The 12,044-nt window shown below is 41.3% G+C and overlaps 1 protein-coding gene across 1 annotated transcript; it reads left to right on the top strand.

Moving 5' to 3' along the window:
• Window positions 1-1,419: 1,419 nt before the first annotated feature.
• On the top strand, window positions 1,420-9,245 carry LOC110496405 (stathmin). Its single transcript, XM_021572283.3, has 5 exons — window positions 1,420-1,477; window positions 3,553-3,597; window positions 4,805-4,977; window positions 5,965-6,156; window positions 8,177-9,245. Exons 2-5 carry the CDS (start codon window positions 3,579-3,581, stop codon window positions 8,246-8,248), a joined length of 456 nt encoding a protein of 151 aa, XP_021427958.1. The 5' UTR covers window positions 1,420-1,477; window positions 3,553-3,578; the 3' UTR covers window positions 8,249-9,245.
• Window positions 9,246-12,044: the final 2,799 nt, after the last annotated feature.

Here is a 12,044-nt window from a genome sequence, read left to right on the forward strand (position 1 = left end):
GATGATGGTAGCTGTGGGTAGACAATGAGGAAGGGGGATGTAACTCATCTTGCCTGAAGTGGACCACCATATGGTGACATGAAAGGATGGCAAACATGGTGCCAAGCAGAAATGAGACTGTAGTAAATCCTCCAACTACAGAATATGGGATAAGTAAGAGACTTATGTGACAGTAAAGAAAGAAAACCTACAATGTAGGTTATAGGCTATGCAGCTCCAGTGTGCTACCTTTTATTTATTTTCAGTCTTTTTTCAGCACGGGACTTATCATGTGACAGCTATTTTCTTCCTCTCTTTATCTTCCCTTTCTCTTTCCTTCTCCATCTTCTGCCTCCCCTTGTCTCCCTCTCTTCCTGAAAACAACACTTTTCTTAAGAAATAAGAGTTTGTAGACTGTGAAGTCTATGGTGCGCTAGCCTAGTTATAGAGAACAAACATACAGCCTTTAGAGATTTCTTATAGTCTCAGTGTTGGAGTCCTGGGGTGTGACATTACCTAACAAATAGACAGGCAGAAGCTGACTTCCTTCAGGATTGGGGATGTAGCCCTCTCAATTCCTCTAATAACAACACAATCAATTATGTTGATAAATGATGTATAACTGCAGCTTTCTGGCTCTGGAGGAAACATGGGTCATTCCATGGATCCTCTGCAGTCATGGCTCTCTGTGTGATTAAAAACAATATATATATATTAAAAATGTATTTATGTATCCTTTATTTAACTAGGCAAGTCAGTTAAGAACAAATACCCCAGCCAAACCCTAACCCGGACAACCCTGGGCCAATTGTGCGTCGCCCTATGTGACTCCCAATCACGGCCGGTTGTGATACAGCCTGGAATCTAACCAGGTCTGTAGTGTCGCCTCTAGCATTGAGATGCAGTGCCTTAGACTCCTGTGCCACTCGGGAGCCCAAATAGCACAGACAACGTGATAAAAACGCTATTTCATCCAATAAATCGTAGCTACCCTTCAGTCAGTCTACTATGGCCAATACACAGATGAAGGCAAAGGCAGTCCTCGATAGTTCACGGTCAAGAACGTGCATCTGGTTAGTTGGAGCGATACATTGAAGACTTATGTAATCATCACACACTTTATTCAAGGAATGTAAGCCCTTAAATGCAGGTCAAGGACACACGTTTGACATTTGATCCCCAAAATACACATATTTTCGATGAATAAAATGAAAACAATAAACGTATATATTCCACTAAATACATTCAACGTTCATTATTCATTACCAAAGTAATTAAATGTTATGGAGACGCTCGTCTTGTCTGTGCTGATGTCTAGAAATCCCAAAAACTACAACTACCAAGAGTGCGGAGAGAGTAGTAAACAGCCAATAGAATTGCAGAATTGGCATTGACGACACATTTGGGGCTTTTTATGCGCGAACTGGCCATGCTCGAGCAGAAAATTCGCGGCTAAAGCCTGGCTGCTGAGGAGGAGTTGGTTTCACTGTTTGTGAAGGTGGGTGGCACGTTACTCAGTTGCGTAGTTAACGTTATCCCTACAAAATATATGATTTAAAGATTGGAATGTTCTAGCTAATCTTGCCTGATATGTATTTTTTTTTTAAAACGAGTTGGTCGAGTGGTGATAAAATGGGTTACCTCAGCTTCAATATTGGCTAAACGCCACGGTTGTCTTTTTTTTTTGTTCGTTAAATATCAACCAACCTAGCTAATTTCATGTCTTTCAAAATGGTTTGACTGCTCTAGTGAAAATGGAATGTAATTGTAACAAAAGTGGATGGATGGCTGGTTAGCTGCTATAGTGCCGTGGTACTGCAACGTTAGTCATCTTTTGATTGTTCTGTTTCCTTCAAGTTGTTTGTCTTGACATTACTTATTGGGTAGGGATGCACACTTAGTGCGTGGGGCAAATTACTTTCTATTGATTACACGACGTAACTAGCTAGTAACAAGTCATTCTGCATTTACTATAATATGCACAGGTCATTGGAATTTTAAACGAGCTAATTTGGCTTACTTTGAGCCATTCATTGATGCATTTCGATGTAAGTATTTTGTTTGCAGGGTATTTTGAAAAACAAACGCTGTTGCCATCCATATTTGAAGTTTTCCGTCGCCACTAACAATTTAAGGTAATTGACGTTTCAATGATTGTTCGCTGAACGTTCAGGTTAAATCAGTTTACCAGTCATTCAAACACGTTGAACTTGATAGAGGGGCATCGTGCAAGTCGCAAAGCGGGCTGAGCTGTTGGAGCACGCGCCCCTCTTTGTTTGCAGCTGCTCACGTTGACGTTCATTGCAACCAAACAAAAGCGGCTTTCTTGTGCCGTGTCCTAATATTTTGGAACCAAAACAAGTTTTGTGACCCTGAAACGTTATCTAGTCTGTATTTAGAATTTGTCATTTTTTGATTGCTCCAGGTGTCCCCCCCCCTTTTTTAAATCCAATATAATACGTAAATTGATATTTATCATTGAGCTCTTGACAAACCTCCGCATCTTTGTCTGACTTTGGCAGCACCACTTTACCAGTCAAATTCCAGTACATGCTCATGTATTTAGCGGATAACGGTGATTAGGATTATTTTTGCTTTTGAATGGTTCAAGTATTATTATAACTACGTGCTCTCGAACTTTTGCCCCCCCCCCCTACACGCACAAACAGGTGCACCGTTTTTGCAGCTTGTGTTCTGACTGCGTCTATATTCAGAGATTAGTCTTGTTGGCTTCCGTTGTATATTATAGCTGCCAAATATCTCTTGTAGCTCCCCAATGACATTTTCAACCCCCTGAAATGTTGATACGCTTTAGCCTTTTGTTCTAAGACACAGCCTGTTTATTCATCAACATGTATCCCTGCAACTGAGGCTGTAGCCTGGCATTGAAAGGGCCTCGCCCATCTACAGTAGGGTATTCTTGATTTCGTTAAATCTAGTGTACATGCTAGACGGTAGTGTCGGCAAAATACCCATATTGCTATATTTTCATGGCAAAAATAAGAACGCGAAATCGAACTATTTGGTCTTTTAAAAAAAACATATGTAAAATATTGTGCTTCAGTTGGAAAAATGTCTGGATGACAACATAATGTTTGATTCATTGTTTCGTTTCCTTGCCACGATACTAATGAATATTGATACTGGTATCGTCCTGGCCCTACTACTGTTTCAATGTGCCATATAGTTAGTTAGCTGTGAATGAATGCCACACAGGTTTTTTTTAATAGGGCGGTGGTTGGTTGCAGTGTTGAACATGACCGAAGGATGTCCCCACTGAGTGGGTCTTGTTTTGCTTTTCGCAGCTCTGTTTAGTTGGTGTTCCACCTGAACACAGCGGTCTCTATCACACTAGAGGGTGCTAGTGCTCTGTTGATTTAGGCACCTTGGATGAAATCTCAATCTTCAGTCTGCAGGGAGTGGGTGTAGCTGGTTCTTCATGTTCAAGGACATACTAATGCATTTTTAAAGGTTTATTACGTGTACTTGTTGGTGTCTAGGCCGGGTTACTGTAAAAGCACTCTGACAACTGATTTCAAAAGGGCTTTATTAAATACATTTTCTTCCTTACAGGTACATTGACTCTGGCCACTGCTGAAATGGCCTCTTCCTGCGGAGGTAAGTTGTGATTGTTTTAAAAGCTGAAAATAATCGGTCCACTCTTATCTTAAAGGGACCGGGGGGGGGAGAGGGGAGAGGGGAGAGGGAGAGAGGGGGAGAGAGAGACTGACTGACTGACTGACTGACTGACTGACTGACTGACTGACTGACTGACTGACTGACTGGTGGCCCAATTATGTCTGTACTAGAGGTCAACCGATTGTATTTCATTAACCATTGACTTTTCTTATAGTTTGCCAGTGTAACAGTATAGCTTCTGTCCCTCTCCTCGCTCCTCCCTGGGCTCGAACCAGGAACACAACGACAACAGCCACCATCGAAGCAGCGTTACCCATGCAGAGCAAGGGGAACAACTACTAGAAGGCTCAGCGCGAGTGATGTTTGAAACGCTATTAGCGCGCGCTAATTAGCTAGCAATTTCACTTCGGTTACACCATCCTCATCTCGGGAGTTGATAGGCTTGAAGTCATATACAGCGCACTGCTCTGACGCACAACGAAGAGCTGCTGGCAAAATGCATAAATGTGCTGTTTGAATGAATATTTACGTGCCAGCTTCTGCCTACCACCGCTCAGTCAGATGCTCAGTATGTATGCTCAGTCAGATTATATGCAACGCAGGACACTAGGTAATATCATCAACCACGTGTAGTTAACTAGTGATTATGATTGATTTGGTTTTTATAATATAAGTTTAACTAGCTAGCAACTTACCTTGGCTTACTGCATTCACGTAACAGGCTCCTTGTGGAGTGCAATGAGACAGGCAGGTTGTTATAGCGTTGGACTTTTAATGTTGCAAGATTGGATCCCCGAGCTGACAAGGTAAAAATCTGTTGTTCTGCACCTGAACGAGGCAGTTAACCCACCGTTCCTAGGCCATCATTGAAAATAAGAATGTGTTAACTGACTTGCCTAGTTACAATAAAGGTGTAAAAAAATATATATATTTAAAAAATCGGTGTCCAAAAATACCGATTTCCGATTGTTATGAACTTGTAATCGGCCATTCCGATTAATCGGTCGACCTCTAGTCTGTACCCCCCCCTTCTCTGAATTGTTTGTATCCCTGTCCTGAGTCCTCTTCCCTTGTTTGGAAGGCTTAGTATTTCTGTTTGCACACAGACAAGTTCCCCATTACCATAGAAACCGCCATGTTGGTGTATTTGTTTCAGTAACTGAAATGCATAATTTGTCCCATCCAGATATTCTGGTTAAGGAGATTGACAAACGTGCGTCTGGCCAGGCGTTCGAGGTGATCCTAGGAGCTCCAGCTCCAGACGCCAAGGGAGAGTTCCCCCTTTCTCCCCCCAAGAAGAAGGACCTGTCCCTGGAGGAGATCCAGAGGAAACTAGAGGCTGCAGAGGAGAGGAGGAAGGTAGATTGTGCTCCAGTTAGATGCTACACTGAACTCTATGCCTATGGGAAATATATTGTCCAGAAATGACATTTTTTGACAAAGGGTCATCTATCCTCACCCATGAATAGTAGTGTATATTGTTAGGTAAAAACAAAAGGTTATCACAGAACTTGGGTGAAACATTTATGATTGACTGTTTTTCCATCTACCTGCCACTGGCAGGTGGACTAAAGTTAATTTCCCACCCTGCTTAGATGCTGATACAATATTTATTGCCACTCTTATGATTTGATACCAATTTTAATGAGATTTGATCTAAACATTTCTGCAGAGGGACAAGACCAAGCTTTGATAATGGGTTTTGATCAGCCAGGGAACTAAAAGTGCAACAAATGCCTCTATTTTAAAGAGAGGACACTATGAATAAAAAATACTGGCGTTTTGGTACAGCCAGCTAGTGCAAAAATATTGTATTGTCTACGATATGCTTTATCGTCAAATTATGAGTAGTGTTACTTTATTAATTGCTTTATCAATTTGATCCTTTTTGGACCCACAAAGATGCAGGATCACATATACGACTACAATATCCTGACGTAACTAGATTAAAAAAATATATATATATTCCCACCATCACTAGTATTCATTCAAATATTTTGCCTTGTTGCCCTGACAAGCTTCTATGATAGTGATCAACTAGATTCAGTGTTTGTTTTGTTTTGATAGAAATGGAAATTGATAGAAGCTCAAATGGCTGTGATCGACTGAAACCTAATCCTTTCATTCATTGCTTACATTTGTGTATCTCTGTGTGGGGAAAACTTCGGGACAGATTTGCCAAATGTTTAAACTCTTTGGCGCTGATGGTCTTATGTCCTGCCCTCCAGAACTTGGTGTGGGCAAATCACCTGTGGCTGCAGCCAGTTGGGGAACCCTGCTCTGTATTATTAAAATGTTTTGTAGTTGGATGTCTGAATCACACTCCTCTCTTGTGCCATCCTCCAGTCCCATGAAGCGGAGGTTCTGAAACACCTCGCTGAGAAGCGGGAGCATGAGAAGGAGGTGCAAAGGAAAGCCATGGAGGAGAACAACAACTTCAGCAAGATAGCGGAGGAGAAGCTTAACCAGAAGATGGAGGCTAACAAAGAAAACAAGGAGGCCCTTCAGGCAGCCATGAGTGAGAAGTTCAAGGAGAAGGTATGTTGGACTAACATTTTTTACCTGCAGATCTGACTTGGCTACCAGTCATTTTCAATGAAGGACAAGACTGTGGGGTTGTTCAATATTGCAGGTGACTGCTGACTCCAAATCACCTTGCATCATAAATAATGACTATTTGTAGATCAGTCACAATTTACCCATGATGCATCATGGTGTTGACGCTCTGGAACGTGATCAGTGACTTAATGGCCTGTGCCTAGATAGCGACCACAGTAATGTTTCCAAAGTTTGTACAAATTTTGACACGGCCGACACCCATTCAGGAGGGTGCGGTTCTTGCTAGCGAGCTTTTGAACTTGGCTAAAAACAACTGCTGTTATTCATGCTGTTTGTAGGACATTAGGGATTTTGTTATTAGAATAATATTTTTGTGCTAGTTAAACTTATTGCTGCCATAGGTTATCAAATGTATTTATAAAGCCCTTTTTACATTGGCAGATGTCATAGTTGGAGGTCGACCGATTATGATTTTAATGCCAATGCCGATTATTAGAGGACCAAAAAAGCCGATTAATCGGCCTATTTATTTGTAATGATGACAATACTGAATGAACACTTTTAACTTAATACATCAATAAAATCAATTTAGCCTCAAATAAATAATGAAACTTGTTCAATTTGGTTTAAATAATGCAAAAACAAAGTGTTGGAGAAGAAAGTAAAAGTGCAATATGTGCTATGTAAGAAAGCTAACGTTTCAGTTCCTTGCTCAGAACATGAGAACATATGAAAGTTGGTGGTTCCTTTCAACATGAGTCTTCAATATTCCCAGGTAAAAAGTTTTAGGTAGTTATTATAGGACTATTTCCTTTCCCTGTTCTTATAGGCACTTTAGTATTGCCAGTGTAACAGTATAGCTTCCGTCCCTCTCCTCGCTCCTACCTGGGCTCGAACCAGGAACACAACGACAACAGCCACCCTTGACGCAGCGTTACCCATGCAGAGCAAGTGGAACAACTACTCCAAGTCTCAGAGCGAGTGACGTTTGAAACGCTATTAGTGTGCACCCCGCTAACTAGCTAGCCATTTCACATCGGTTACACCAGCCTCATCTCGGGAGTTGATAGGCTTGAAGTCAGCGCAGTGCTTGATGCACAACGAAGAACTGCTGGCAAACGCATGAATGTGCTGTTTGAATGATTGTTTATGCGCCTGCTTCTGCCTACCACCGCTCAGTCAGATACTTAAATGCTTGTATGCTCAGTCAGATATGCAACGCAGGACACGCTAGATAATATCTAGTAATATCATCAACCATGTGTAGTTAACTAGTGATTATGATTTTGTTATTTATAAGTTTAATGCTAGCTAGCAAATTACCTTGGCTTACTGCATTCACGTAACAGGCAGTCTCCTTGTGAAGTGCAATGAGAGAGGCAGGTCGTTATTGAGTTGGACTAGTTAACTGTAAGGGTGCAAGATTAGATTCCCCCCCGAGCTGACAAGGTGAACATCTGTCGTTCTGCCACTGATCAAGGCAGTTAACCCAACCCTAGGCCGTCATTGAAAATAAGAATGTGTTCTTATCTGACTTGCCCAGTAAAATGAAGGTATAAAAAAAATGGCGCCCAAAAATGTTGATATCCGATTGTTATGAAAACTTGAAATCGGCCCTAATTAATCGGCCATTCCGATTTAATCGGTCAACCTCTAGTCAGTGCTTATTCAGAATCCCAGCCTAAAACCCCAAACTGCAAGCACCTCAGATGCAGAAGCACGTTCGTTAGGAAAAATCCATAAATTAGCCGCGTCATTGTATAAACAGCAAGGTTCAAAGCGTGGGTTAAAAAGTAGCGGCTTATAGTCCGGAAATTACAGTAGTTTGAGGTAATTTGTACATGAATTTGGGAGACTTGCAGGAAGAAGTTAAGTGTTTTATGATCATTGTTTTTAATTGACTTCACATCACTGGTCAAGCTTGTGACAAATTGGCAAAGGAATGTATGCATGTATTGTCTGTTCACTTTTGAAAGATGTCACTTCTCTTTCTTCCCAGGACAAGAAACTGGAAGAGGTGCGTGCTAAGAAGGAAACCAAAGAGGGCGGTGCCGAGACATCAGAAAACTGAAAAGTTCAGTCTATGGGGGAATTGTATACTATAGGGTTTTTTACGTATCCAAAGATTGATTTATATTTAGTTGATGGCCAGTATTTTTGTTCACTGCCACCCACTTTATGAAGGAAATTAAGTTCTCCCCGTTTGTGAATTTAGCTTCTTTGCTATAAGTGTACTTGCTATAGTTTTACATGTGGATATTAGTCTCCTTGTTGCTTCTATTCCACGGCTGTCTAAATGTTACTAGCCTTCAAATCCTCAATTCCTTTCAAATGGCATTGGAGGATAGGATCCAAGGTAATATCCTTATACCCCCAATGACGCTTTGAGAGATTAATGAAAAGAGGAAGCAAGGATTTGACCTCTAGTAACTGTTTTACACACAGCCCATTTATTTGGATATGTAGCTTTTGTCATTGCAGCTTCTGACCTAATGAAAAATAGCAGTGTATGTAGTTGTCCTTTAAGGAAGCATGTGCTGTGCATAGGCCCTCGACATGATCTCTCTATTCCATAGTGCCGCCTTGGAACAGTGTCCCCGTGTATCTCACACCTGACTGTTCATAGCACTTATTGATCACTGTTTGTTAACATATTGATTGGTTTCACCTTTTTTCACAGCATCAGGTGTCGTAGTGCAGCTTTTGCTGTTCAGAGATCTGCTAGTCTTGTTCTTTAAAGAGCTAGGGCTGATATGGCATCCTGATCCTATTACACTACCCAAAAGTAGTGCACTATATGGAATAGGGTGCCATTTCAGACACCCTAAATATAATCTTTGTGCCACTGCAGATTTTATGCATTTGTAAAGTGGAGTTTTGTCTCAAAGCACATGACTTAGTGCTTTTGTAGGGCAATGAAGTAACTTTGCCAGACTTTTGAATCATCTAGGATGTTACTGGAAGTGGGTCTACACATGGAATGCAAAAGAGGAACACACTTTGGATTCTTAATAGATGTTACTAGTTGACTTAACTGTTGTACTAAAAAATAAAATTGTTTAACGCCATTCATTCATGCTTTATTGATTCCTTTGACGCTTCAGTTTTCTGCAACTCTTTGAAGACTATCCTTTAACACCTAGCTAGAACAGGTTAAAGATGTGAGGATGAGTTAGCCTGAAATCCAAACTGATGCTCAGTTTTGTTCTGGATTCCATTCTAAGATTTAGCAGCCAGTATTTTCCCATCCCCCAAAGGTTGTGAGTATGTTGGGCTTAATCTTGCACATTGTAAATGAACATAATGTTACACTGGGACTAACCAATGAGCCTAGCATTAAGCTTGGGAAGACGTCACAAGCTTTCCAATGGGTTAGGGTTTTCAACTCCTGGTGCCATCTAGTGGGGTTTGGGACAGAAGTGCTGATCAGGGACAGTATTCAAACTACTGTGTTTAGTCTGGTTCAGACGGGAGGGGGGGGAAACATTTGCTGTGAATGGGATCAAGCTGAAATGCATACTGCCCTGGCTTCATTTGACTGTCTTTGTTCCCTTATCTGTCCCCTTCAGTCATTTTTCACCTGCAAGGGTGCTAGGATGGCAGACATAAGCATGCATCAAGTCACACAAATTGTCTGGAGGCTGTCATGGTGAGAGGGCAGACTAAAAACAGTGAGCTGCAAAATACAAATTATTTGGCATGGATCCTCAAGTTCTACAGCTGTACTATTGATGGCATCCTGGTTGCATCACTGCCTGGTATGGCAACCGCATGGCACAAGAGGGTGTGTACAGCTCAGTACATCACTGGCCAAGCTTCCTGCTATCTAGGACCTGTATACCAGGCGGTGTCCAAGGAAGGCCCTACAAATTGTCAGACTCCAGCCACCTTAGTCAGACTGTTCTCTGCTACTGCACTGCAAGTGGTCGTACCCCCCCCCCCCCACCCACCCGTTACACTGCTGCTACTCTATCTACGCATAGCCACTTTAACTCTACCTACATGTACTTACTACCTCAATTACCTTGACTAATCTGTGCACCCACACATTGACTCTGTACCAGTATCCCTCGCTGTTATTTTACTGCTGCTCTTACACTATATTTTTTCTTAACACTTATTTTTCTAAACTGCATTGTTGGTTAAGGGCTTGTACGTAAGCATTTCACTGTAAGGTGTACACCTGGTGTATTCGGGCGTATGTGACAAAGACAATTTTATGTTAATATTGAGCATGGAATTAGCATAGTAAGACCACTAGGTGGCAATGTTGCACTTTAATTCAAGAAACAGCAATGGTTAGTCATATTTTTCTCACTCCATTCTGTCAGGATATCTAAAATATTCACCTTTCATATTAATCCAATTTTTCTTTAGACATCCATCTCCCCTTATTTGTGTTACAGCCTGAATTTAAAATGTATTAAATTGAGATTTGTTGTCAGTGGCCTATAGACAATACCCCATACTATCAAGCTTTGGATGGTGTATCAATACACCCAGTCATTATAAAGACAGCTTTGCACACTCTTGGCATTCTCTCAATCAAATTCATGAGGTAGTCACCTGGAATGCATTTCAATTAACAGGTTTGCCTTATTAAAAGTTAATTTGTGGAATTTCTTTAATGCGTTTAAGTCCTATTTGGTGAAAGTCCATATTAAGGCAAGAACAGCTCAAATAAGCAAAGAGAAATGACAGTCCATCATTACTGGTCAGTCAATCTGGAAAATTATGTTCTTCAAGTGCAGTCGCAAAAACCATGAAGGGCTATGATGAAACTGGCTCTCATGAGGACCGCCAAAGGAATGGAAGACCCAGAGTTGCCAGCCTCATTAGTTACCAGCCTCAGAAATTGCAGCCCAATAAATGCGTCACAGAGTTCAAGTAACAAACACATCTCAATATCAACAGTTCAGAGGAGACTGTGTGAATCAGGCCTTCATGGTCAAATTGCTGCAAAGAAACCACTACTAAAAGAAACCAGGAAGAAGAGACTTGTTTGGGCCGAAACACAAGTAATGGACATTAGACTGGACCAAATTGGATATTTTTGGTTCCAAACGCCATGTCATTGTGAGACGCGGTGTGAGTGAACGGATGATCTCCACATGTGTATTTCACACCGTAAAGCATGGAGGAGGAGTTGTAATGGTGTGGGGGTGCTTTGCTTGTGACACTGTGATTTACTTAGAATTCAAGGCACACTTTACCAGCATGGCTACCACAGCATTCTGCAGCAATATGCCATCTCATCTAGTTTGGGCTTAGTGGGACTATCATTTGTTTTTCAACAGGACAATGACCCAACACACCTCCAGGCTGTGTAAGGGCTATTTTACCAAGAAGGAGTGTGATGGAGTGCTGCATCAGATGACATGGCCTCCACAATCCCCCGACCTCAACCAAATTGAGATGGTTTGGGATGAGTTGGACCGCAGAGTGAAGGAAAAGCAGCCAACAAGTGCTCAGCATATATGGGAACTCCTTTAAGACTGTTGGAAAAGCATTCCAGATGAAGCTGGTTGAGAGAATGCCAAGAGGTCAGTACAGGTACATCAAAGCAGGGACTGAGAGACTGAAAAACAGCTTCTATCTCAAGGCCATCAGACTGTTACTGTAACTCCAGCCACTTTAATAATGGAAAACTTAAAAAATGTATCACTAGCCACTTTAAACAATGCCACTTAATATAATGTTTACATACCCTACATTACTCATCTCATATGTATATACTGTACTTGATACTATCTGCTGCATCTTGCCTATTCCGTTCTGTACCATCACTCATTCATATATTTTTTATGTACATATTCTTTATCCCTTTACACTTGTGTGTATAAGGTAGTTGTTGTGAAATTGTTAGG

The sequence above is a fragment of the Oncorhynchus mykiss genome, chromosome 18 (assembly GCF_057628025.1).
Source record: "Oncorhynchus mykiss isolate SJ-2025 chromosome 18, ASM5762802v1, whole genome shotgun sequence".
Taxonomy (NCBI): domain Eukaryota; kingdom Metazoa; phylum Chordata; class Actinopteri; order Salmoniformes; family Salmonidae; genus Oncorhynchus; species Oncorhynchus mykiss.